Raw genomic sequence first — 27,300 nt, 5'->3', positions numbered from 1 at the left:
CATTGAGCAACACTCCCTCCAGCATCACCCCCGTATCACTCCAGCCAGCCAGGGACTGGCTGTGGGGCAGGGTGTGCTGAGCAGCCCTAAGGAACAGGCCTGGCAGGTCTGAAACATTCCCTATGCAGCTTTCACTCCAGGCATTATAAAAATCACTGTAAGTAACGGAAATGGCCATGAGCTTTAGGAGCCAGGCCAGATTTACTCAAACAGGAAAGAGGAAAAGGGAAACATTGTTAGCAGGGAGGAAAATATGCATTGGCTTTCTAGCACTTGGCTCTTACTCCACACAGAACAGCAGTGTGTGTGTGTACCTGTGTGTTTGTCAGCAGGAGGGTAATGACTGATTTCTCAGACCCCTACTGCCTCGCTGCTCTCCCAGGAGAGAGCTGAACTTGCCCTCTGCAAACTCAGAAGGCCCCAGTATTCACTGCACATAGAGAAATCCCTGCCATGTTTGATCGAGGAGAAATGGCCCACAGGGAAGTGCAATGTCTGTGAGATCTCCAAGGTCAGTGGTGCGTAAGGCTTGAGCCAGGCTCCTTGGAGGTGGGAGCTTATGGCTTTCATCCCTCACCTGTAATACTGCTGTGATGTGCATTATTTTGTGCCACTCCAGGCAAAAAAATGAGCAGATGCAGTGTCCCTGCCTTGTGAGGGGGCTCTGAGTTAAAGGAAATGTTCTCCTTTTGTACATATATGAGAAGATGTCAAGTTTTTGAGGCTAATGTTACTATTACCATCTTCCACTACTCCCTTATACAGAAGATACAGCCATGCTCTTACAGATGTACAGCAAAAGCTTAATGCATAATAAGCACAAATTGCAACAGGAAATTCCTGGTTAAGCATAGGGATATCTTATTTTATCAGGAGCTCAGTTAAAGACAGGATCGCTTGTGAGAGCCCACAGTCTGAGGAATCTCCATCCTTTGAGATACTCAAAATTCACCTGGGCAATGCTCCGAGCAACTTGAGTTAGCATCTTTTGTGAGTTTGTGACACTGCCTAGCGTGGGGAGGCTTGGGTGCACCTGAGCAAGCCTGGCCACAGGGCAGCAGTCTTGGCAAGGAACACTTTTCTACATAAAATGAAAGGTTTACTGCCCCATGGGAGCACTGCATGGAACAAAACCTCTTACCATTGTTTTCAATGACTTTGGTCTGTTTCTTGTTGTTATCCTGTTGGACACCGTGGATCTCTATCGTTACCTTAGGATCAACAATGGAGTTTTTGCTTTTGTTCACCTTGGGCAGCTGCTGACCAGAGATGATCTGTGGAAGAAACAGAGGAGGAGGTCAGGTCATCATTAGGAGAGGAGGCTCCCTGGCAGACTTCCTTCTCCTTCTCCAGGAGTGCAGGACCTGCTGCAACAAGCTGTTGCTGATCTTCCAGAGTGAGTGACATCCTTCAGATGAAGTTGTCATGAGCCAACACACCTCAAGAACATTGCTCCAGCCCAGCCAGCTGGCTAAGAGACAGGTAATGTTCTAACTGTCCCCACAGTGATTAGATCGTACTTGTAAGCAACAGTGGTGACCGCTGACTGCATGTCTGCCTTATGTTTGTGTAACGACAGTGAATATTGTCATTAACCTCTCCTATTGCCAAACATTAAATATGTAAGTCCCTGAGGATGAAAGCCCATGCAGGACTGAAGCAGAAACCCAGCAGTGGGAAATTAGTAGGGTTGGGATACAGCTGGCCAGGAGAAGGTATAACCTACATGCCCCCCCGAAGGTGGATGCTACTGAGATAGTTTCCAACTTCTATTCTTACTTTAAGCAGAAGCTTCTTCTTTGTCCCCCATGTTCCTTCTGTGATGGATTTTGGATTGAATTTGGTTTGCTCATCCCGGAGGAATTCCGGCTTTAAGACATACCCAGAAAACCCATTGTCCTGGAATCGACCCTGGTAGACATCCATTTCTGTGCCTGCTGTCTGGAAATTCAGGGCAACTGCAACATAAATAGATAAATTCAGTCACTTTCAGATAAATCAATGGTAATCTTTTCATACTAATTTTGTTCACATGAAATTGCACTTCATGGACATAAACATTTGCTTTTCCACACTTCAAAGAACAGTGATAAACTCTGACCCTCACAGCCTGCTACCCCAGAGGACTTCTTGCAGAGACGTTAGAGGCAGGAGGAGCCATTACAGCCATCTCATTTGTCCTCCTGCCTTCAACAGGATCAAAAAGTCTCCTATATTGAGTTTATGTCACCTGGTTGAGCAACTGCATGTTTTAGATAAACCTATTTATTTCTGTGCTGAAGGAGTTATCGCCTGCAGTGAAGCCAGCAAATCCTTCTCAGATCGTTTCTCTGGATACTTAGCCTCATTATAAAACCTCCTTTCCAGCCCAGATTTGCCTATTTTCATTTGCCATCCTGAGGGACGTTGATTCCTCTGTTGGTTAGACCACAGAGTTCCTCATGTTTGAACTCTCTGTGTAGAAGTACAGAAGCTGTGACCAAAATAGATATCCAGAAAAGGCTCTCCTAACAGTTTTGAGTTTTGAGGTGGGACAGAAAATGGTCTATGAAAAGCCATTGAGCATTGGCTGAAGAGCTGACCTCTCCCAGTGACCACTGAGCCTCTCTGCCTGCAAAGGGCTTGAGATCACACTTCTACATCAATTGAAGCCCTTCCATAGCCAGGCCATGGGTGAGCCAGCCTGGGTGACCCTCTCTGACATCCCACTTGCACCCACCGATCTGGCAGCCGACGTTCCACAAGTCAATGGGGTTGTAGTTGGAAGAATCTGTCCTCCAGCCTGCAGGGTAGATCCGGCTCAGGTGCCTGACATTGTGATGAATAAAACTGGTTGCTATGGAAAAAACAGAAGAAAATGGCTCTTTTAGTGATGGCAGCTAATTTTGTCTCCTCTTGTTATAGAATCATAGAATAGTTAGGGTTGGAAAGGACCTTAAGATCATCTAGTTCCAACCCCACTGCCATGGGCAGGGACACCTCACACTAAACCATGTCACCCAAGGCTCTGCCCAACCCGGCTTTGAACACCACCAGGGATGGAATATTCACAACTTCCCTGGGCAACCTATTCCAGTGCCTCGCCATCCTTACGGCAATGAACTTCTTCCTTATATCCAATCTAAACTTCCCCTGTTTAAGTTTTAACCCGTTGGCCCTTGTCCTGTCACTACAGTCCCTAATGAACAGTCCATCCCCAGCATCCTTATAGGCCCCCTTCAGATACTGGAAGGCTGCTATGAGGTCCCCATGCAGCCTTCTCTTCTCCAGGCTGAAAAGCCCCAACTTTCTCAGCCTATCTTCATACGGGAGGTGCTCCAGTCCCCTGATCATCCGTGTGGCCCTCCTCTGGACTTGTTCCAACAGTTCCATGTCCTTTTTATGTTGAGGACACCAGAACTGCACACAACACTCCCAAAGTGGGATCTCATGAGAGCAGAGGGGCAGGATCACCTCCTTCGACCTGCTGGTCACACTCCTTTTGATGCAGCCCAGGATACGGTTGGCTTTCTGGGCTGCGAGCGCACACTGAAGCCAGGTCATGTTCACTTTCTCATCGGCCAACACCCCCAAGTCCTTCTCTGCAGGGCCGCTCTGAATCCCTTCTTTGCTCAATCTGTAGCTGTGCCTGGGATTGCTCCGACCCAGGTGTAGGACCTTGCACTTGGCATGGTTGAACTTCATAAGGTTGGCATCAGCCCACCTCACAAGCGTGTCAAGGTCTCTCTGGATGGCATCCCTTCCCTCCAGCGTATCAACCGAACCACACAGCTTGGTGTCATCAGCAAACTTGCTGAGGGCGCACTCAATCCCGCTGTCCATGTCAGCGATGAAGATGTTGAACAAGACCGGTCCCAACACCGATCCCTGAGGGACACCACTCGTTACCGGTCTCCAGCTTGACATTGAGCCATTGACCACAACTCTTTGTGTGCGGCCATCCAGCCAGTTCTTTATCCACCGAGTGGTCCATCCATCAAATTGATGTCTCTCCAATTTAGAGACAAGGATGCTGTGTGGGACAGTATCGAAGGCTTTGCACAAGCCCAGGTAGATGACCTCAACTGCTCTACCTCTGTCCATCAGTTCTGTAGCCCCATCATAGAAGGCCACCAAATTGGTCAGGCAGGATTTCCCCTTAGTGAAGCCATGCTGGCTGTCACCAAGAACCTTGTTGTTTTTCACGTTTTTCAGCATGCCTTCCAGGAGAATGTGCTCCAAGATTTTACCAGGCACAGAGGTGAGACTGACTGGTCTGTAATTCCCCGGGTCTTCCATTTTCCCCTTCTTGAAAATGGGGGTTATATTTCCCTTTTTCCAGTCGTCGGGAACTTCACCTGACTGCCAGGATTTTTCAAATACGATGGACAGTGGCTTAGCAACTTCATTAGCCAGCTAAATTGTTTCTGCTTTATATATACTGCTCCTCTGCCTAGTGAGTTTAGCCAAATATGAACTACCTGTATAAAATGCTCTTCTTGGTAACAGCCTCTATGTTATTAAGTTATTCCCACTTTCTCAGTGACATGCATAACCAAAGAGATCATAACCTTTGTCTTTCAGGTTTGCTTTTCCTTGTGTTTAACCACTGTTCCTTTAGCAGGGGACTGGGACAGAGGATGGCCTTTTGCCAGGGCAGAACATACATACCAGACTCCTGGGCTAATTTCAGAGCTTTGCTCTCCGTGAACGATGACATCTCGTAGAAAGCTCGAGGATGGCTGGGGTCCTCAAAGCCATTGAAATGGACACTCTTGCAGTAGACAACCGTATCTGACAGTTCCTTGGCCAGCTTCAAGGTGTCACTCTAAAAGCAGGAGAGCAAGAGTTTCTGCAGTCATACTCAAAAATAATAATCATGTTTTGTCTAGAACACCTGAGGCTTCTCTTCTCCACCATCTTCACATGAAAAGGGTGCACACTATCAACACTCAGTGCATCCGTATGCAAAAAAGAGGGTGGAAAAGGGGCGGGCTGCCCCTGCCATATGCCTTGCCCTGCATGGAGTTCTAATCCCACCTCTCACAGTATCACTTCCTCTCAGGCCCATCTTGGCCTGTCCAATAGTATTACTTACTTTCCAAGTGTTACTACCAAGAATATTTCATCTGGGCCATCCCTCCTTCTGCATTTATTTGCATGTTATTATATGAATGAGTATTTCAGCTTGACTATCACAACTCACAAGTGATTAGGGCTATAAACACAGTAGCAACCAACCCAATTAGTCTGTAGTGGAGAGCTAAGAGAGGATTTTACACAACAGATGCTTTGCTGTCCCAGCACCCTTGTTGCATGATGTTCTCCATCTGGATTCTCCTTGCTGGTGGGATACCCTTTCTGCTGCTCTCTGTGTGACCGCTTGTATTTCAGCATTAATGGCTGCCTCCACTTGCTAAACTTTACAAAAGAGTCTTAGCAATGAGTTTTCCCTACTATCCTGGTCCCAGGCATGCAAACCTGGAAATAAGGGAAAGTGAAGGACGTTTTTGCCTCCACAGAGCTTGGGCTTTTTCCCCCTTGAACTAGGAATCTCTTACAATGCTTTGACGCCTCCTACGCCACAGCCACATTCATTGGTGCAAGAGTGAAGTGTTAGCCACCAGCTCCCATTAGAGGCAAGAAAAGAAAATGACAGACTTCAAAATTATACACATTGTTGACTACAGTTCAGAGAAAGAAGTTAAGATCCTCAAAGATTGAGCAGATCAGCAAAAGGAAGCATAGATCAGACCACATCCAGAGGCAGTGTCAATGAGCTTTGCTGTCTGTGGGATTGAATATATTTACATCTCCTATGAACCTGGTCGAGTGACCTATGGTCTGGAAAAATGAATTTCCACGCATGAGGGAGTAAAATACTGGTGCAAAGGCCAGCACTTTCTTCCAAAAATGGTAATTCCAATTTCTTTGGTAACTCACCACCCCTTCCCCACAGATCCATAGCTCTCCCTTCCCTCTTTCCTCCTGTTGAGAAACACATGGCCTGTGAGGGTGCAGCTATGTCCCAAAATGTACCCAAAAAGGACGCAGCTGCAGGGTCCTCCAGCCTCATTTTAAGGAAAGAAGCCAACCTTCATGCTTGGCTGGCTCTGCAAGATCTCTGCTTGTTCTTGGGATAGAGATCATTAAGCTGAGCAAGGACCAGGATTCTTAGCTCCAGCTATTTCAACAATTCACCTTGTGAATTGTGAATTCAGCTATTTCAGTTGTTTGGTTTGGTTTGTTTGGTTTTTTTTTGTTTTTGTCATGGTACAAAATCCACCTATAAAGTTGTTTCCCAGCATGAGTCACAGGACAGGCTAATAAAACAGGATTTCCTGATGCAGGGTTTCAGAGCCATTGCAATTGGCAAAGATCTTGTTCATAGCTTTTCTGTCTTTCCAGGTCTGCCCCTTTTCAGGACTCAGTTAATTCTTTTACTTACCTTCCCCTTCTGCTGTATCTCAGTCTTTACAGATTCATCTTCTATTTCAGCTGCTTCATCTTCATCAGAGACATCCTCTGCCTCCAGGTTGTTGTTCCCATTTGTTCCAGCAGGGTCCTCGTGTCTGCTCAGCTTCTTGCCTTTCACAAGGATCTTCCCTTTTAACTGCTGCACAAGGAAAAGTGTACAAAATAGCCAGTGATTAGAAAAGGTTCTAGACCACCCTGAAGGAGCAAGGGTATAACAGCTCCTCAGCTGCAACTCCAGAGCTTTTTGGAGTTGCATCAGTCACTGGTGGTTACACAGGTAACCACCTGTGTAATAAGTCTCTGTTTCCAGAGTTCTTGCCCTGCCTCCGGCCAGCCTCTGAGACCACAAGCCATGAGTTTGAAGACACTAGATAGCCCACTGATTCCCCCCTGATACAGAGCTGACCCTCCCCTCAACTAGAAAACTGAAATTGTTGTGCTGTTTAGAGGCAGTAAAAATATACTATTTTCAAAACTGAATGTGGCTCAGCAAACAAGGCCAAGCCTGGAGGTCAGGGCTCATGGGAGCTATTCACAGCACTGTTCTGCCCCTCTGTGTGGCCCTGAATTTTAATCTGCCCCAGCCTCTGCAATGTATGGTTATAAATACACGCACAACTTGGAAATGATGACAGCCACACAGGGACTGAAGCAGTGCAGCCCTCTGCTCCACTAGGTATTTTAATGGGGGGAGAGGTATTCTGCCAAGCAGACATGGGATTTTAATATGTAAAGGATCTTGTCAGCACCCTAAGGTGCTGACAGCCTAAGGAAGAGTTTCCAGACCCTTCCCAAAGATACCTCCTTTTCTGAAAAGGGCTTCTCCTGTGACTGCTACCATGGTACAGCACTAATCATAAGCAGCAGCATGTGCCAACATAACACAGCTGGCTGCTGAGCCAATCCAAGGAGCATATTTGTTGTGCTGAGTCAACTCTCACCAGCCTTTTTCAAAGTCCACAAAAAACCCTCAGATGTAGAAATACACCAGCAGTGCACGGTTGCTCACAGACCACCACACCTGTGCAAGACCTAACTGTGGAAGGCTGAAGCCTGGAGAGGGCTGACTGAACCCAAATGATGCAGCAGTGATGTTGGCAGCACGGAGGAGTGCTGAGAGAAGGGTGACTGTCTGGGTGCAATCTCTAAGTGAGAGGATTATGCATTAAAATCAGGCACACACCTCAACCCTGCAGCCTCCAGTGATGTCAAGTGAGAGACTTGTTGCCACCTGGATGTGTTCAGTAGTCCTGGCTTTGAAGGGTGCTAGTACTCCAGAAAGAAGCAATCTTGGAATTAGCAAATATAGCCCTCAGTCTGTGTAGCATGTTCCACTTTTCTCTGCAAAACCCTCTACTTGCCCTTTCCACAACAGCAAAAGCAACAAACCCCATCATTCTCAAATGACAGGGCTGTGGAAAACCAAGAACCTTTTATAAAGCAGCAGAGGCATTTTCAAAGAACACAATTCCCCCTTTGTGGGTGCAAGCAAATTGCATCACATCTTTACAGAGACCAGCCCAACTCCTCACCACCCAAAACTCTGGACAAAGCTTGTTGTGAGCTGAAATTTGAAACTGGTACCTGAGGAATCAGCCAAGAGCATTTTAATTCAGCTAGCACAAATGAGCTGCTTACGCTGGGGCGCTTTCCCTGCCACTCAAAAGCTACACAAAGGCAGCTGGAAGGAATGCACCAGTTAGTTACTGGGAATAAAAGGCCCAAAGGAGCACTCAGAGTACAGCAGTATCCTTCTGCCCATCCCCAGACAATTCTCCATCCTCCCAGCTCCTCAGCTCTCTTCCAGGCAGAGCTGTGGCCCTCACAGCTCTTCGCATCCATGGCTGGGAAATGAGTCGGCTCCTCTTCAGAGTCTCAGGTCAGTCTGCTGTTCATATGCCTCTTCCCACCCTCCTGCCTCAACATGCAGCTCTCACTGTTCTTCTACAACACCTACTGGAAGAAGATGAAATCCAGTTCTGTGTGAGTTTTGAGGCTCCAGTCAACAATCCAACTGGACAAGACCAGAGGGATTGCACTGGGGACCTCGTCCTTCACAGGCTGCAGGTATCATCCTGCTATGTAATATATTATCTGCCTCTGCTTTCTAGCATCCCATAAGAAGTGCTACTGCCTTATCTCACAGCTCAAGAGCAGAGAACTAGAGACATGGTATTTGGGGCAGATTGCTTGATTCTTAATTACCAGAAGGGATACTACCCTCTTTTAAGCTTCTCCATGTTCTCCCCAGCTTCTCCACAGCATATCCATCAAGTGGGAGGTGTAATTTCCAGCACAGACCATCCTACATGGCTGAATACATCAGCGGAGAACGCACAGCAACACAGCCTCCAGCTTGTCTCCTCACCACACCCCATACCAGGGCTCCCAGCAGTGGGTCCTCAGTGCTGCAGAGGTTTAGTATCCCCTGTGCAGATAACTTCCACCAAGCCTACAAAGCAGAGTAGTCCATGTTCCACTTAACTCCAGAAGAGATGCATTAGCTTATTGGTATAAAATGAGGGGTGAAATTCACCTCAAAATGAAGTATTTTCATCTCCATTTCCTGCTGTTCTACAGTAGCATTGCACTGAATTCACCCTGCAGAAGCTGCCAGTCCCAAACAGTCTTCTTTCATCTAATATGGGTGCTAGGAAGCAAAGTCCTAAATTTGAGTGCTTGTCTTCTTTAACAAGGTTTTAAATAAGCTGGTACAGGCAGACAAAAAACACACATATGCACTTGTTCCATCTCTCTTGGCTCCCCTACATGTGATGTTGTTTCTAGCCTGAGGCAAAAGACACTCAGCTCATCAGTGCCCCGTTCTGCTGATCCCTGCATTACCACTGCTATACTGGAATTGGTTTCTGAGCTGCATGGCTCAAAGTGATGTTGAATGGGGACACTGGACACAGCAATGGATGGGAGAGCTGGTGGAACAGTGGAGGTAAGTGGTGGCAGAGGCTCCTGCCGCTGCACTCCCAACTACACAGGCTCACGTCCCTAAGGGTCACCTACCAAGACAGGTCTGTTAAACCCAAAGCCACCATTGTAAACAAGGAAATCCAGGAACAAAAATCTGTAGGGGTTTCCAGATACGCCTGATATGCTGAATAGCTGCATGCAATGTCAGAAACTGTTTTAGTCTTGTTCCAGGGCTGGTCTTTGCAGCATTTCTAGCTAGAATGCAGGGACAGGATGAATTAGCCCTGGCAGACCCCTGTAATCTCCAGATCAGGGATAGGGTAGAAAGACCTGCAACAAGCAATCAGCAGCAGAGACTGGATCAGTTCTTCCCTGACACTGCCTGGAGCTTTCATGTGGCTTTTAGCTGTTCATCCTACAAGCCTTTAATTTACTACTGGGATCTAAAGACAGCAGCTTGAGGGAGATATTTAGATGCTCTGTGTAGCCCAATACTGTTCCTGATTGGAGCCCAATGATGTGGTGCCCTGGGCTGTGGCATGAATCGTTAGCATGAATCCAAACTCTGTCGATCTTCCTTTTACTACTGACACTGCCTTGCTAACACAATCTGTGGCAAGCAATGCTTTGCCTGTTTTTATTTACAGCCTTTCAGCCTCAGACAGATCCCACCTTGTTTTCTAATATAAAAAATACTACATTGTCCCAGGCTTCCCCATGTCAGCTTCATAAGGAAGTGGAAAATCCAAGAGGTTTCTAGTTTGGCTTTTTTTTTTTTTTCCCTTAATGTTTCAGCTTCAATGTATTTTCCAACAAAAAAAAAAAAAAGCAGCAATTCAGCTCTTTGTGCTCTCTCAGTTCACATAGCAGGAAGGCAGAAGAAAAGTAGCAGAAGGAAAATGATAGGTTTTGTTGCACTGGCAATTTTTCTCCCTTTAAACTAAAGGGATCAGTTCCTCCAGTGGAGCATGTAAGTCCAAACCATTCACTAAGGTAGATCTGGGCTGTTTTGTTCAAGCCGGGGCCATGTGTCCATCTGAGCAGGAGAGGAGACAATCACGGGAATGGGAAAAACATCTTTGGGAAGTTGGGGTTATTCCCTTACACACGCATCACACATTTCTTTCCGTGTTGTTTCTCCTTTCTTTGTTTCATTCCCCTGATCACAAGGCAGTGTTCTGAAAAGCCACCAGCAGCCTTCCTGATCCTGCACTAAGGATAAATAATAATCCAGGAGGTGACACTGAAGACTGATTTTTCCAACTTGGTAACAGCCTGCAGAGACCTGTCTCTGTGCTGGGTGTATCCTCACCCTGGGAGAGTCACTTCTTAAATGGAGTCACCTTGTCTGTGTCAGTGCAAAGGTCTTGCTGAAGCAGCAGCATTAAAAGTTATGATTCATCCTAATTTATTGTACTGGTGCCCAGGGACCAACCCAGATCAGCTTCCCTGTGTGCTAGGCATTGTATCAAGCGACGCATGACAATCCCAAACAAAAGGGGAATCAGGGAGAGAGAGGATGAACAAATACAGAAGATATTTTGGGTGGATCATTTTCCTCTCTTCTCCCCTGATGACTGCCAGCTTTATCCCACACACAAACTCCTTCCAGCTCTGGCTAGGCATGCTCATCCAATTTTTAGCAAATGATTTCTTTAGCAAAGAAATGCAATTTAAAAGGAACTGCAGCTATCCACACAGAAACCCCTTTCTCCAAAGTGCTTAAGAGAGAAAGAAAACACAAACCCAAAGGGTGAACAGATTAATGGTTCATTTTGGCTTCTGTTTTGGAAACTTTTTTTTCACATTAACATTCCATTTCCAATTTTTTTCTAATTGTCAGCTAATGACTTTATAGTGGTGGCCCACTGTTAAGGGCTGTATACCTTCTTTGCCTGCAGGATCCAAGTTCAGATCCCAGCTTCGTGGCTGCCCTGATTCATGGGAATCAAAGGGCATCTCTATGTAGCCTTCTGCCTCCCCTTGTTCTCCACGGGCATCTTCATCCCCACCGCCCCACCAGGCCATTTTAAGTGGGAGAACTCTTCACGCTATATAAATTTAGGCTACCTGTATGGGTAGTATCCAGTCTTGCTGGATTAAAACCACAGAGACACCTTGTAGTCACTCCTTGTGGTGTTAATGTTCTCTGCACATGCAGCAACCTAACAGTGCTTCAGAGGATTAGCCTGAAGAAGGTCATATTCAGCTTTGTGGTGTGGGGAGAAGACACAAGACAGACTCTCAGGATTCAGCTCCTCTGTGAAAAGCCAGAAAAGCAACCTCCTCATGGGATGAAGGACATTCTTGGTAAAGGAACCAGGAATGTCCTCAGTGCTGCAGGAATGTCTCCTCCAAGACCTTAGACAATAAACAAAGAGCAACCAGGCATTTTGTGGTTGACGTGCACAGGCTACTTCTAGATATTCCTTATTCCACAGTTGCCCACAGACAATCTCTGTTCCTCAGCAAATGCAGTTCCCACCAGTCCTCAGGCATATTGTCCGCTACCTGGCACCTAGCAAGAAGGCAGACCTCTCTCTTGTTCCACCCTCAGAAAGTGCTAGAGTATCCTTGTTTACCTCTGGGGAGGGGAACTGGGATTTGTTTCCATCGACTGGGGCAACCAAGAGCATGTCCTGAAGAATTGTCGTCATGTGCTGAGCCATCACCTTCTGCTGGTCGACACTGCAGTGGTTCTCCAGGGAGATGATGACTGGGTATGGTGAGGTCTACAATAAGACAGCAACAAACATCATCAGTGAACTCTGCAATTTCACCAGTCTACAGCAACTGATATAAACCCCAGTGCTGTTTTCTCTGCAAGTGAGTGGGTCAACTGTAGGGTCTAGCATTCTATTAAAATGAGCATTTGTCAAAAATGGACAACCTGTGCAGTAGCTACTGCTGGTACCTTCTGGAGATGATGACCCAATGACAGGGCAGCAGGCTAAGTCAGGTCCCACAGACTTGCTGGGGCAGTTTAATGAGGCTCCCTGTGCCTCCATTCTCCACTTGCACTGTGGGTCTGAGCACCTTCCTACCTCAGAGGAAGGACTGGGAAGGGAGGGTTTGAAATCACTAGGGTTTCTCAAATCCTTAGGTGACATGAATCCTCCTTCCATTTGTGAATAGGCCTGATGTGGTTCCCTGTGATCCCTCCTGGTCATTTTGTGTGCTGAAGTTACTGGCTTTGTCACTGCTTTATAGCCCCAAAGAAAAACTGATACTAGTAAAAAGTGCACTCAAGGAAAATAGCAGAAAGCCCAGTGAGTCTGGACAGACCCGAGGTTTTTTTAAAGGCTGCTGGCCCAGAACTGCCATACAAGATTCCAGACCTTCTCATTCCTTTTAAAGCAGAATAGAAGCAGACTTTCGCATCAGTCCCTCCAAAACACATGCACATGGGTTCCTCTAAACTAACAGCAGACCCTGAGACACCAAAACCACACAAGTCATGGGCCTGTTTGCACTTCCCACCAAGGATGCTCAAGATATTGGGCATTATTTTTGTTGCACTGAGGTCCAGGATGCAGCTGTGCTGGTATAGATTCAAACTCATCCTTGGATATAGTGCTCTGCAACTCCTCAAAACGGACCTCTGCAGAAAGCAGAAGATGAATGCCCACAAAGAAGGACACATCTCATACCCATGAGAAAAGCTAAGGTGAAGTCTTCATGGCTTATGTTCTCTGCTGGGAGGGCAGAGACCCACTACCAGTCTTGGACTGTGCAATATGAGAAATCTTAGGTGGTGCCTCATCCTTACTTTGAAAGCATAGTTCTTGATGGCCTTAATGACATCGCTGAAGAGGATCTTGGAGGTGAGAGTGTAGCCATGATAAATGACAGGCTCTGAGTTAGGGCCATCCCAGCAATCCAGTTCCACACAGCGGCAGCCTTTGGTGAGGGCTCTGGAAACAAAGAAGGGACCTGGTTGGGTTCTAAACCTTTTGCTCCATCTCATGAGGGTGCATCAGGCACAGGTATTGCCTGGGAAGACTGACAGGAAGTTTAGGAAGCAAGGAAGAAAAGAGGAGCTTGGAAAAACAGGAAAACAGATGGCAAAAGGATGGGACCAGGAGAGCTCAGAGTCAGCAAAGAGAGCTCAAGGTTGAGCAAGGAAAGCATAGTGGGATCTGAGAAAGGGGGTAATGTAAGTCCAAGGTAAGAATTATCCAAAGAAGAAGATATAGTGAGTGCCAGATGAAAAAGGGCAGTCATGACTGTGCCCCAAGACTTTTCCCAAAGATGGTGAAGAGAAGAAAATCGAGAGTGCCTGCATTGGAAGAAAGACAGTAAGACATTCAGCCTTAGAAGCCAGGTCAAGAAGCCTGGATGATGTGACTTCTTCATCTAGGTCTAATAAGACATGAGAGATGAATCCTCAGAGCTGTCAGGGAGGGAGCTGTGTGAACTCTGCCACAGCTGGGGGGACTGCTGAGGGCCAGTTTCCCAAACTGGGTTTACAGACTGAATTTCTACTTGAAACTCCTGCCTCTAACATATCCATACTTTCATTTCAATTTACTTTCCAGTGTAGGCTCCCCTTGTACAGACTTACCTAAGAGGTGATCCTGTCTTTTTTACAGTTACTCCCTACACGTTTCAGTTAACACAACTCCCTTTAACTTATTGCAGTAAGAATCACAGAACAATTTGGGTTACAATGGACCTCAAAGCTCCTCCAGTTCCAACCCCCTGCCACAGGCAGGGACACCTTCCACCAGACCAGGTTGCTCAAGGCCCCGTCCAGCCTGCCCTTGAACACTGCCAGGGATGGGGCAGCCACAGCTTCTCTGGGCAACCTGTGCCAGAATCATGGGGTTTCTTGGGGTTTTTTCAAGCAAAATATAATTTTGTAATTTTAAGATCCTGTAAGAGGAATTCAAGCAGCTACTGAAAGGCAACTTGTGACATATTTCGCTCCCTTCTCTTTTGAGCTTGTGATTCTAGACAGCCATTGTTCCCTGAGAATCAGATAAGCACTAAAGTCAGAACTGCAGTCATTGGTTTGTTTATAAGGAAACACTGTCTCACTTGATAAAAATACAGGACATAGCAGAAGTAATGCAAGGTGGTTCCCACATGATTGTAGATATTTTAAACTACACCTAAATGTAGTAATTATACATCTAACAGTCAGGTGGACACCACAAGGGGCCCAGCAGAGACCCTGGTCAAAGTGCTTTGAAAAGCAGGGCATAGACAACCTGGCTTAGAAACAGCTTACCCTGATGTGAACATGGGACAACCTTCATTACCTGGTCTCAAGGTGGGTGATAGCTTCTCAGTCCTCTTGCACCTAGCAATATAGATGCACCCTATGTCTTCTACGAGAGAAGGGTCAGCTACTCACACATACATAAATACACACACACACAAATACACAATCTTTACCTGATATAGGCTTCTGTGCTGCTTGGACCCGTGAGCTGGTCTTCCATGAGATAGGTGTTGTGTGAGGATGACACCAAGTAGTGACTGAGAGGTTGAGTCATGTCCTGGTAAACTTTACGGTGGGAGGAGTTGAATATATTCCCATCATCGGACAGCAGGTACATCAGAAAACCATCTTTGGTCATGGCGTTGCCCCTCTTGGCTGCCAGATAAATAGACAGAAACCCCTACTGAAAATCTGATACCACCCGGTGGTGCTGCCATCCTCACCATGATGCCTGCTGCTCTCCAGAGAATTTCAAAGGCAAAATGTGCTCCCTAGGCATTCAGCTAATAGTAAAGATATTGATGCTGTTCAGACAGTGATGACAGTTTCATTTGCCTGAACATGCTTCTAAAACTCCTCTACAAGCATAGCTTCTTATGACATTTACTGTCCTTGATAACACCTTTAAAGTGTCAATGACAGCCCTTACCTCACCTCTCTAGAGACCTACAGTATAAAAATCTCCATTTGAGCACTTCAAGCTTCCTCCATACCAATTCAGAGAAGTTGTCAGATGTCTAAACATAGCCAGATAAATCGTGTCTAGGTTATCTGATGACTACATGACTTGCAAAGAGTAAATGCAAAATTACCCAACTTTGTGGAGAAATTGCGATCTTCCCATCTTGAAGGACTGAGCTAGATCTCAGTCTAATCCCCAAGTCTGACATCTGCAAAGCACTGTGCCTCTCCTGAAGGTATACCCGGACAGTGCAAAACCTATGATCCTGTGTTAACTTCTTGAACGTGTCCTCCAAGGTACTCCAGACTGGCGACTCACTTAGTTGTTGATCAGAACACATTTCTGTGATTGCTCTCCTAAACAGCTGTCACCTTCTTGGCCCTTTACTCAGATATCACCCAATGGCTTTTCAGGTGTCCACATTCAAAAACATCTGCCTCCATTCCTGCCTCTTGAAAACAGAAATACTGCTATATTCTTAACCTTGCAAAGCCACACAAGTTCTTGGCATTTGAATAAACCATCAGAGCCTTTCCCTCAGGAATTTCATCATCTCCTACCCAACTCTGTATCAACCCCTCTCCAGCTGCTCAGTGAACCCAAGTCAAAATCGAAGAGAAGTATTTCCCAGGCTCTTTTGTGCCCTCCTCTCTTACAGTTGCTAATGTTCCTCTAGAAGACTGGTGTTTTAGAAGCAGCTGTGAGAAGAAAATGCCACACATGGCTGCAGAGGGAAACAGCAGCAAAACAATTCGTAGTTCATCACAAAAGCAAGATTTTGAACCAAACCAGATAAGGTTTCCAACCTACCTCTTTCATTAGGTTCGTATCTCTGAATTAAAGCAGGGGCAGCAACAACAGCATCTTCTTCTTGCTGCGTCTCATAGAGGAACCTCACCAGGTTCTGGCAGGACATGAACCCTTCTGCATCTGAGTACTTTTGGAATATCTTGTCTATTTCTTTCCTCTCTGTCAGTATCTTGTAAAATTCCTCTATCTCATCATCCTCCAGAGCCTCTGTTTTGGACTTGTCACAGTGCTGTAAACGTAGAGGGGAGAAGGAGTGAAAACCTTCTTTCCTTCTGGCATATGCCAGCCGTAATCTGCACCAGGGCTACACAACGCAGAACACAAAATAATTGGAAACAGTTACTGGCCAGTGAATGAGAAGCAGTTGGTCATTGACAATGGTTCTCATTGACAAGGCCAACAGTCATATAACAGTTACAATTATCATTATGACTCATATTAACTGTGTGCTGAAAAGCATCAGGCACGGCCCATGACCTCAAGCTCTACTGCACTGCACACAGTGCAAACTATACGTTAGGACAGCTCAAGACAATGTAAGTACAAATCAAAATTCAAGAGAAATGTGACTCTTGATCTCATGAGGTGGAGCAATACAGGGAAACAATTAACTCAAAGCATCTTAAACTACTGATAGGGACTGTGGCCTAAAATCCAGTAAGTAAATTGACCTTTTCCCTTGACCCTAGTGGGTCTGAGCTCAGGCCTAGAGAGACTGTCAAAGCTAGTAGCAGGGCTGGTTGCAAGGATGGCATCTAAACCAACTCAAAAACACTGCAAAACATGTGCATGTTCAGGTATGAAAAAAATCCCTCTTTCCATGGAAATTTTCCATTCTCATCCAAAACCCACGAAGTAACAAAATCTCCACAAAATGCCGAATCAGATACCATCTTCTCAAGGAGCTGCGATATGTAAAGGGTAGGTGTCAGGATGATGGAGCTAGGCTTTTTTCAGTGATATCCAGTGATAGGACAAGGGGCAATGGGTGTAAACTGGAACATAGGAAATTCCACGTTAACATCAGGAAGAACTTCTTTACTGTAAGAGTGACAGAGCACTGGAACAGGTTGCCCAGGGGGGTTGTGGAGTCTCCTACACTGGAGATATTCAAGGCCCGCCTGGACAAGTTCCTGTGTGATGTACTGTAGGTTACCCTGCTCTTGCAGGGGGGTTGGACTAGATGATCTTTTTAGGTCCCTTCCAACCCTTGGGATTCTGTGATTCTGTGATTCAGAGCCTTTCTCTGACGTTTGAACTTCTCCACCAGATAAGAGCTCTGACAGAGCGCCACAGTCAAGGACTTGGCTGACCATGAAAGGTCATGTATTTGAGGTATGCAAAGTAGTGTCTCCATGAAGGACAGCCACTTTTCCAACAACAAATATTTCTAGTTTATTTAAAATAATCCAGGTTCAATTTTTCATCAGAAATTATATTTTTTTCTGTGGCAAATCCTGGTATTAATTCTGTAGTTTGTTCCTAGCAGAATTCTTCACGGACAGGTGAACAACTATTTTTCAGTCATCTCTGGGATCTATACCCCTGCATTCAATATTGGCTGAGAAAAAACAAGCTGCAATGGAAAGCAAGAGCCTATCTCAGAGGAAGATCCCTGATTACATCAGGGAGCGTTATACTGCTTCTAAGTGTTTTCTCCTGCAAATTTCAGCATTCAATCCACTTCTAGTTAATGCCTTGTTATTATGATGATTCCTCCTCTCTCAGTATCTAAAGCAAGCAATCAGACCCTTAAGTGGTGTCTTAATCTAATACAGCCCACTCACATCTTACATTTTGGTAAATCAGAAAAATGTCATTTTTGGCCTGGATGCCAAAATCCCTCCAGGACATGGCTTGCTTTACTTAGTCTTTGCCCTAAAAACTACTCATCTTCAGGCCTGAACTTGGAAGTGTGCTCCAATCCACTCAGAGGAGATATTGGTGCATTTCATTTCACCCTTGCTATGGACAAGTTGCTATTAGTTACTATGACTTAGTTGACAGATGATAACTTTCCAGACCAGAGGAATTAAACTGTTTTCCATCTTTGACCTCTTATGACATGTGTAGAGCTATTGTCCTAGGTTTATGACCGAAATGCATGTCTCAGTTTAACAAGCCATCATAATAATCTTAAGCTAACTCTGCTAAGGATCTCAATGATGGCCATAGTGGCTTTGGCAGTGCCCCAGGCAAGATGATAGTGAGGGAATTTCATCCCTTGTAAATCCCCCACTGGAGTCCTTCACCGTCTGTTTATGGTGCATGTATAAAACCAAACAAAATGATCATGATGCACAGCATTTCACAAACTGAAATGACAGCAAAAAGTTCAACTTGCCCTGACTTCAGAATCTGCTGGGTAGAAGCTATGGGCTCATCTCAGGGATGGGAGAACCTGTGAAATGCTCAGTACTAAAGACACCTTCAGTAGGTTTCAGCAGTCCAGGAGCTGTCTTTTCCTTGCTGCCTGCCATGTCTATAATCCTGTTCTGTGGCTTTAGCACATATCATGAATTGGTGGAGACTGCAGGGATGCCATGAATGACAGACATTCCTTTTTTTAAGACACAACAGGGAAAATTACATGATATTACTTCTACAAAATTGGCATTATAAGGGATGTGCCCTGGGAAGTTTGTTCATTAGTGGCCATTAAAGGCTCTGATGGATACAGGACAATACATTGGCATCAGTCATATTCCAGGACAGATCAGATACCCAGTATAAAAGTGAGGTCCTTGCTTGGGCTACAAGAGCTCCAAACTAGAAAAATAATCTCAACCCAAAATACTGTGGCTTACCTCACTTGTATGGATTGCAACCATGATACCTGAATGAACCTTGCCCTGACAGGAAAAGTCAGAACCTTTCTGATGCACCAGAACGAACATTCAGGTTGAAATGAAGTGCACTATCAGAGAAGTTTTGCACGGTTTCTGGTTGCATTGCATATGTGTTACTCAGGCATGTCTAAAACCTAGTTGTGGACAGACAGTTAGGTGATGAAAAGCAAGAATAATGTGAGAACATGCCCTGTAGCTCTCTCTTGGACCCTTCATCAAGACTTCCTTCCTGTGACTAAATGAAGAAAAACTCACGGAGACAGAAACGATCACCTTTTGAATATGCTGCAATGTCTCTCAGTCCGTCTACCTTTAGGCAGTATGTAAACTGAAAATGAAACTGCTTTAGCAGTGAGACAGACTTTTCTTGAAGGCACTTCAGCCCACAAGAGATCTGAATTAACCTTCGAAGACCCTCTTTCCAGTGGCTATGCAGGAAACCTATAACAATTACATGTCTAATGAGGGTACTTCAACTGGCTGTCTGCGTTTAGATGGCTTCAATCAAGGTTTAGTAATTACTTGGAGACCTTAAGGAAAAAGGATTGAACCTCTTCAAGTTTCCACCCCTAGAGCTGTCTTGTAACTATTGCAATAGCAAAGGAGGTTCACTGAATGGAGACTGTACCTATGTAAAAAAAAAAAAAAAAAAATGTTCTTTTCCCATTTTCAATGTTTGAACATGTAGGGAGTGACTCATCTGACATATGTGAGATGCATCCTTTAGGGTGAGATAAATCACACCCTGGTCTCCATTACTGGGTTGACCTACACAGACTGCAAAGGCTGTGTAAGTATTAGTGACTACTTCCAATGTAGAAGTCTGCATTGCAGACATCTAATTTAATCAGAGGAATTCTAGCCTTACAGCTATTCTTCCAGGGTCTTCCTGAGCAGGGAACCAAGCACGGGATATGCCAGCCAGAGCAGGCAGTACATCTGGAAGATTCTGCATGCTGAAATTCTTTAAGATGTGTTGATGACCTTCCCCAATTCTTGCAGAGTTACCAGACAGACCTCATAAAGCAACAACTAGGAAACTTGTACCTCCTTGGGGGAAGGTCCTGGTGAGATCTTGCCAATCTTCCCTTCTATCCTCTTATAGGAAGAAGCAGAATTACTGCCCAGTGCCCAAACCCACCCACATGTTTAATACTGATCAGAAAAAGCATTTCTAAAACTGCACACCCATGAATTCAAATCCTGCTTCAGACAGGATGGAAGTCTGGATATTATCCAGATGTTTTATCTCACCTCAGCAGGAAGGCTTCTTCAGAGAGAAACCAAAAACCTAACAACTGAGAAATTTTCATCCCTTTCTTTTATTCTGATAGGCTCACCCAGCAAGCCAAATCTTGAGAATTTAGAACTGTATGTCCCTGACCAGATTAAATATGCCTTGAGGTACTAAATCAACAAGGCCGGTGCAGACTTGGGAGCAATGTTACGTATCTATCATGCATCTGGTTTTGGGGGGGGGGGGTGTCTTACTTTGCACTTTCTTTTTACTTATACTGCCACTTAGCACCCTACTCCTCTGAGAAGATGAGGATCTAGATTCGTAATTGTAACTAAACCAATTTTAGCCAGACTTCAGCACTGACATGTGGTTTCAGTATGCAGAACTACTGAAAGACCCAGGACACAAAGAGCACTAGAACTTTGTTTTTCCCTTTGTCTCACATTATCCACATTTGCATCTCATCTCTAAATCCTCAGCATCAATAGTAGAGAAAGACCTTAGCACACCTTGATGAAAAACGTGCTGGCCTAACTTAGATCTTAGTGGGAATCTGCTGAGCACCGAAAACCAAGAGTCCTTCCTTGGTACAAGAAAAGATGCTAGGAGCTCACTTTAGCTTAGGTCTCTGACGAAAGGTGAAAGCTGTGGGAGACATTGACCTCAGCCGAAAGTAAATACTTTATCTGCTTGCTCTCATTACCTGGAAAATCTTCTTGGCATGATAGTCATCAACTTCAATGTTCACTTCTTTCAGGAAATTCTTGAGCTCTTTCAAGCTCATCTTGTTGTCTTTGTTTTTATCAGCTTTCCGCAGACAGGTATGAATCCAGCTGCAGGATGATGTAAGGAAATCTTTCCAGGTCAGTGCCTAGCCTAAATACCACCATTCTGCTGCCCATGGCAGGGGGGAAATCCTCTTCTAAAGGCTCTGAACCACCTCTCCAGCTACTGCAAATCAGCATGCTACCACTGAACAAGCTGAACATCATCTCACCTTCTTCTCTGAAAGAGCAAAATGGTGCTTTGGCAAAAGCAAAATGCGCTGCAATACAAGCAACTGTGACCCAGGAGAAGCTTTTCACCATCTGGCCAAAGGCTGGATCAGCTTTCTTTACCCTGTAGGAGTTTCTGGCCACAGCCAGAAACAGTCTGATTTCTCTTTCATGACAGAAAGTACATTCTGCTCCAGACTGTTTAAAGGGGACAGAGGAAGGATAAAAAGAGCTCTCATCTCAAGTGGAACTTGGTAAACTCATTGTTACAGATTTGATCAGTATTCAGTATACCAAAGGGAATAAAGAACAGGGATTTTCTAAAAAGAAGCATTAATACAAATTTCTGGACTCACCTTCAGCTTCTGTATTTTTTCAGGGATTTCCACCTATGTCTTAAGAACTCTGTTGTGGGCAGAATCAAACCAAACTTTGTGGGTCTTGGCTACCCTTCATGAAATGCATGGGATCTAATACTGTATCATACTGTGACAGTAGTTCATAAGAGCTTAGTTTATAATAACTTTAGTATATCTATGGATCTGGAGTAATTACTACAAAAAATGAGCTATTTAATGTGATGTCAGATAATCTGAATTGAATTTCCCATGTTCATTCAGTTTCTCAGGAAAATAATGTTAGACAGTTGAGGTACCTTGCTTTTTTAAATAACAAAAAACTCATTTTTTTTGCATCATGGAACAGACTCTCTCTAATCTGCTTTACTGTCAAGTAAGAAAAGCATCCAGAAAAATACCCTATTTTTCAATAGAAAAATGATCAAAGTAACAATTTGATCTCCACAAATATAACCTGTGTCTTGCACAGGAAGCATTGCTTCAAATACATTCTAAAAAAATATCTTTAAAAATGCCCAACCTGTATATTAAGCAGAGTAAACCTCAGGATTAGCAAATACCAGCTGAGGCATTTAGTACCATAACATTTTAACTGGGCCTTTCAAAATAACCCCAAAAAGGGCATTAACTGACAGCCTTAGGGTCTGCAGACATAACCCTAAAACAAAGCATTCGCCACAGCTACCACTGCATTCAAGTGTTTCTGAACTATGGAGATGAGTGTAAACTGTTTGTAAGTATTGTTTGTCTCATGGAAGGTTGAACTTTCTCTCTTTCTTTAAAAATCTTGGCAGGTGTTAAGCAATGACCTCACACCGCTTCCATCTAAGCCTGGTAATATTAATATTCCCCTTCTTTAGACACGGAAACCAAAATAAAGAGAGGCTACATTTCCCAGCTCTCTCCAGGGCCCTGAACCAAGGTCTGATTCTTCCCAGAAAACCAAGTTCAAGTCATGAAGCTCCCATGCATAGAAGATGCTCTGCTGGGAACACAGTATCATCCATGCCAAGGTGGAAACCCATCTCCCTCCACCACCTGTGCTCCAGAGAGGGTCTGCTCGGTGTGTCCACATGGTGCCAACAGCAATGCCATCCATTCGTACCTGACTCTCACACCTCAGCTTCCCTTCACAGCCCTCCTTAAAAAGAACAGGCAGGAGTAATGTGCAACTCTCGTGAGCCAACAGAAAACCCAGTCTGTCATGGCCAGGTGAGCAGCAGGGTTGGATAGCACTAACTGTGTGTAGAAATTACTTTTTTTGCTGTAACCACTGCAAAAAAACCCCACCATTTTAGAAGTCTGCAGTCATTTCCACAGAGGATGAGCACCCAAAGGTCATGCACATATCCAAAGTCAGCCCTGCAAAGCAGTATGTGGGAAGCAAATGCATTTGCGAAAGTGTATGCCAGGGTCCTGCCTGTGAATAGAGGATGCTTTCCTGTTCTATCCCAGTAGGAGGGAAATCAGAGAGCCCAGAAAAAGCACAGGCACACAGTGGGCCCTCTCGCTGCAAGGGCAAGCAGCAAAGAGAGAAAAAGGAGACTAAGGACAACTGAAGCCTCAGCCTCTTGCTGCAGCAAACAGCAGAGTTTAGTCCCCAGACCACTCAAACACCCCACACACCAGGATCCCTCAGGTTTGAGAGAATTTAGAGGAGCTGGATGACCTACGCACTTCAGTTGAAATTCTCAGCTGATACAAACACTATTTTGTAGCCCTGCTTGTGGGTCTCCTTTCACCTTACGCACCCGTTTGGGCTTCCTGGGTGGACTTGGAAAAAGCTGTTCCCATGCCTGTATACTTCCGGAGAGAGCCTGCTTCCTGCCTCTTGTTTTTAAAGGCTCTGCCAGCTCCAAGGCTACCAGCTTTCTATTAGAAACCAAAGAGGGATGACTGAAACTATCTGGCAGATATCCCATGAATGTGCTCAGAACAGAAATGCTGCAAAACTTCTGGTGTTTTCCAACCAGAAGAAAAGCTCATATTTAAATCCCAGAATTGAAGCAGATGGTGCCACACTGCTAAAATGAAAAGTCCCCTGTATTTTCTGATCTAAAGTCTTCCCTGCACACATGCCTGGAATATTTGTTAAATAATCTCTGCCAGTTTGTTGCAGGGTTGAATCTGAGGCTTAGTGAAACAGCACTGTATGTTTAAAAACATCAGAAGTACTCATCAAGCATGTGGGGCTGGAAAGGACATGTAAGACACTAAATCGAGCCCCTTGCTACCACAGGCAACTGTCATATTATAAACAGGACAAAACCCATCTGAAACTAGAAAGGTTTTTGTTTTCATATTTGTTTTGAAAACCCTGCACATTCCTTACTTGCTTTGCAAGGTTTTGGAGGCTGGAAGAGATAGACTGCGAGGCAGCTCTCCAGTCACGGGGGACAGGCAGGGGACCCAACACTTCTCCTCATGCACTGCCTTGTCCCCGTCTGTGCTCACAGATGCGGAGAACGCTTGTGAGGTTTAAGGAAGATCTGAGTGAGCCCACACTGCCAAGCAAACCCAGTGAAGACAGACTAAATTTAAAATCCCAGGCTTTAATTAAACATCATCAAATTTCAAATGAGAAATCATGCTGTTCTGTAATTCCAGGTTACGCTAAATGGCCTGAGACAATCCCAGATTGGAAGCCAGCACTCCACGGTAATTACTCTTCCAGAAATACGGCTTGCCTACCCACCCTATTTAGCTTCTATTCTGCTTTCCAAAGACAGAGAGGCACTTTTCCATGCTGGAAATTTACAGCCTTCTTCCCTTGCAAATGTCATTGTTATTTTTCCCCCTTTAGCAATCTTGTCGTTTCTTCTGGGGAAGTTTTTCAGCAACATATTCAATCTGACACACTCCAGGGACAACTTTCTGTAGCCCAGATTTTCCCCACACATTGAGGAGTGGAGGAAGCCTTCACGTCTAAAAGGAGAACTGCCAAGGTACCACATTTCCAGCTTGTCTAAGGTCTGCTCCCTATCACTATGGACACGCAAATGGTAACACTGCTGAGGAATGACTTTACAGGTTAGAGCTTGAAAAACCATCCAAAAAGACACTCATAGTGCAGGAGATAAACACAGCACATCAGAACTACTGGAGTCTGATTCCTTCAAACGAACAGCACTATTAGTTGTGGAAAGTTGTGCAAGTGCAAAGGCTGTGCAAGTGCTTATTAGACTTCAGAGAATCCACAGAATAGAGAAGACTTATGAAAGCTCAGCGTTCATGTGCCACCTCCTTCAGCATCAGTACATCATTACGCAGCAGAGAACCCACATGGAGTGAAGCCTTGACTGAGGGCAAGGCTCCCTGCTGCCTGCTTATGCTCAGACTCCTGCTTTGTGACTTTCCCCAGCTGGGATTTTGCTTCTCCCCTCCTCTCCACAGATGTGGAGATGAACAAGGCATTAAACTCACACAGCTTTCTCTGTCTGAGAGCACTATCTGGTTTTCACTCTGATAGCTGGATGCTTATCTTCACAAAGCTTAAAGGATTTTATGATTGATGCAACTCTGTCAAATGAGGGTGAAATCAGCCAGCAGGTTCATGTCATGGTTAGTGCCTCAGAATTACAGGCACTGGAGAAAATCCATCATAAACTGCACCCACAGATTTTCTCTTTTTATGGATATGAGAGCTGTGGCTGCAAAGCAACTTAGTGAGTGAAATGCAGCCCCAGGGAAAATTTCCTGTGAAATCATCAGAGGCAGGATTTCACCCAATAATCAACTCACGCTCCATTTCACAACTAACTCACCCTCATTTCCCGCTCTGCTAATTTTCCTTTCTGATGTCTGAACTCTCACTAGAGCATTCACAGATTCTTTTGGGGCAAAACTTCCTCCCATGCTGAGGCAAACAAGGATTAATTTCACCAAAGTCAGTGGAGCTACGCCACAGTAAATTTGGCAGTCAGAAGAGAAGAATCAGTTCCCTCACCTTGTATTACTGAGAAACATGATAGACAGTATGGTCTTTTCATGCCTCGCCAAGAAGTGCCTGTCCTGGAGTTTACTGCAATGCAAATGAAACAGACCCCTGGGAAATACAAAAAAATAATGACTGTTTTATCTGGAGCTCCCTGAAAGAGGCAATTCTTTGCTTCAAGAGATAAGTTAAGCCTGAATTCACTCTTGCTGGTATCACTGTAAAACAGGGGAAAAAAGCACTGGAAACCAGAGAGTTTGCCTGAGTGCAAAATAAGTGCAAGAGAAAACTCAGTGCCATGGGTTAATATGAAAAAAGGGCGTTAGTCTACTATCTCCACCCACAGAGAAAGACAAGTGCATCTTTCTTTGTGATTAATCACTTTATAACGCAAAGGATACTGTTGGAGTTTCTCTTTTTGGTTCATGGAGTTGCTGTGGGCTATGATTTTCGCAAGGCCGGAGATCCAATGGTTGGCGTCGTCCTCTGAACTCGCAATGAGGTCTAGGTTTTTCCGCTGGTCTTTGAAAATGATGGAAAAGCAGCGATACTCCGGGACATCCTTGGCATATTTTTCCATACCTTCTGTTTTATGGCCTGCCCTCACATCCCGAATATCTTCAATGGAGACTGTGGAAAGAAAGCAGAGCCTGCTGTCAGCAGGGTTTCAGTCAGGCTTATCTGTACTTGGTGAGGGATATTAAGAAAGTACTCTTTCTCTTTTTCCTGCAACCTCTGGAGGATACCCTTCCCTCTTCCCCCTTCCCCAAACTTTGTCACCAAATAAACCTCAAATCAAAAGGAGCAGAAAAAGCAAGAGATTTTTTAAAAAGAACAACCTTTCCCTGTTCTTTATTTAACAAAGATGCAGGATATGCGCTAGATGCCATACTGCGATATCATGTTTATGAGATATAAATCACTGCCAAGAGCTTAGTCCCAGTCTTTGGAGCATTCCTGACTTGATCTCTGCCCTGTCTGAGGGTGGGGAGAGTGGAGATGTGCCTCCCTGTGAACATCACCTCACAGGAAAATGAGAAGTGACTTCAGTAAAAGGAGGGCAGGGACCAAACCAGTCATTCCTTAGCTTGCAAAAAAGTGAGAAGGCAAAATTTAAAATCCCATATATTCTTCTCAGTCACACAAGTGCGAATTAGGGAGGCAAAGACCAACTTCAGAGAAGTCTGGTGTCACCCATACTCCACCCTCACCCCTTTCAAGGGTAGACTTGATTCTTTTCATTGCAAGAAAGTGAAACACTCCTTTCAAGTCCATCCTTCTCCATTTCTACCTCTGCCCCTCAGCTAGTGGAAATGAGCCCTGAAGTCGCACCATAAGGCAATCCAGAAACAGCAGTGCATTCGAGAGACTACGTTATTAAACAAGTGTAAGTAATGGAGAGATTAAGCAAGTGTAAGTAATGGAGAGATGCCTACATTGCTCCTGAGAGCATGCAGCTGCCTTCAAACTGTGCTAAAATCGGGCAAGCCCCCAGCAGCATGCACAGCCTCTTTTTGTCTTTCATGGGTCACTTAATACATCTGCAAAGGAATGACAGGAAAAGCCAGAAACTGCTTAATCACATTTGACTGCTGAGAAACTTAAGACTGAAGTAGAGATGACACCTACACACAATAATGGCAAAAATGTTTGCCAACAGTGCTGGAGCCCATAACTGAGAAGCCCCATTGCATTTTCTCCAGTTAACATTTTGCAAACATCTACAAATACCATTTCAGGGCACGCATAAGAAAAGACAATACAGCTGAGAGATATTCAGCCACCTTCTAAAACAAGCATGCCGACATAGACAGATACAATCA

The 27,300-nt window shown here is 44.9% G+C and overlaps 1 protein-coding gene across 2 annotated transcripts in view; it reads right to left on the bottom strand.

Annotated features, from left to right (window-relative positions):
• PLCD1 (phospholipase C delta 1) overlaps window positions 1–27,300 on the bottom strand; it is a 55,835-nt gene that overhangs the window by 3,124 nt on the left and 25,411 nt on the right. For both annotated transcript variants that reach the window (XM_065666891.1, XM_065666890.1), the window contains exons 3-13: window positions 25,879–26,107; window positions 20,893–21,022; window positions 16,101–16,329; window positions 14,782–14,983; window positions 13,151–13,295; window positions 11,964–12,113; window positions 6,428–6,595; window positions 4,651–4,807; window positions 2,720–2,836; window positions 1,780–1,958; window positions 1,142–1,274 (exon numbers count right to left, since the gene is read on the bottom strand). In XM_065666891.1, the coding sequence (XP_065522963.1) occupies window positions 1,142–1,274; window positions 1,780–1,958; window positions 2,720–2,836; window positions 4,651–4,807; window positions 6,428–6,595; window positions 11,964–12,113; window positions 13,151–13,295; window positions 14,782–14,983; window positions 16,101–16,329; window positions 20,893–21,022; window positions 25,879–26,107 (1,839 nt within the window). The remainder of the gene's footprint in view (window positions 1–1,141; window positions 1,275–1,779; window positions 1,959–2,719; window positions 2,837–4,650; window positions 4,808–6,427; window positions 6,596–11,963; window positions 12,114–13,150; window positions 13,296–14,781; window positions 14,984–16,100; window positions 16,330–20,892; window positions 21,023–25,878; window positions 26,108–27,300) is intronic.

This window comes from Lathamus discolor, chromosome 2 (genome assembly GCF_037157495.1).
Source record: "Lathamus discolor isolate bLatDis1 chromosome 2, bLatDis1.hap1, whole genome shotgun sequence".
In the NCBI taxonomy this organism is placed as follows: Eukaryota; Metazoa; Chordata; class Aves; order Psittaciformes; family Psittacidae; genus Lathamus; species Lathamus discolor.
Note: the sequence above shows the minus strand (reverse complement) of the source record. Positions and strands in the feature narration are given on the sequence as shown.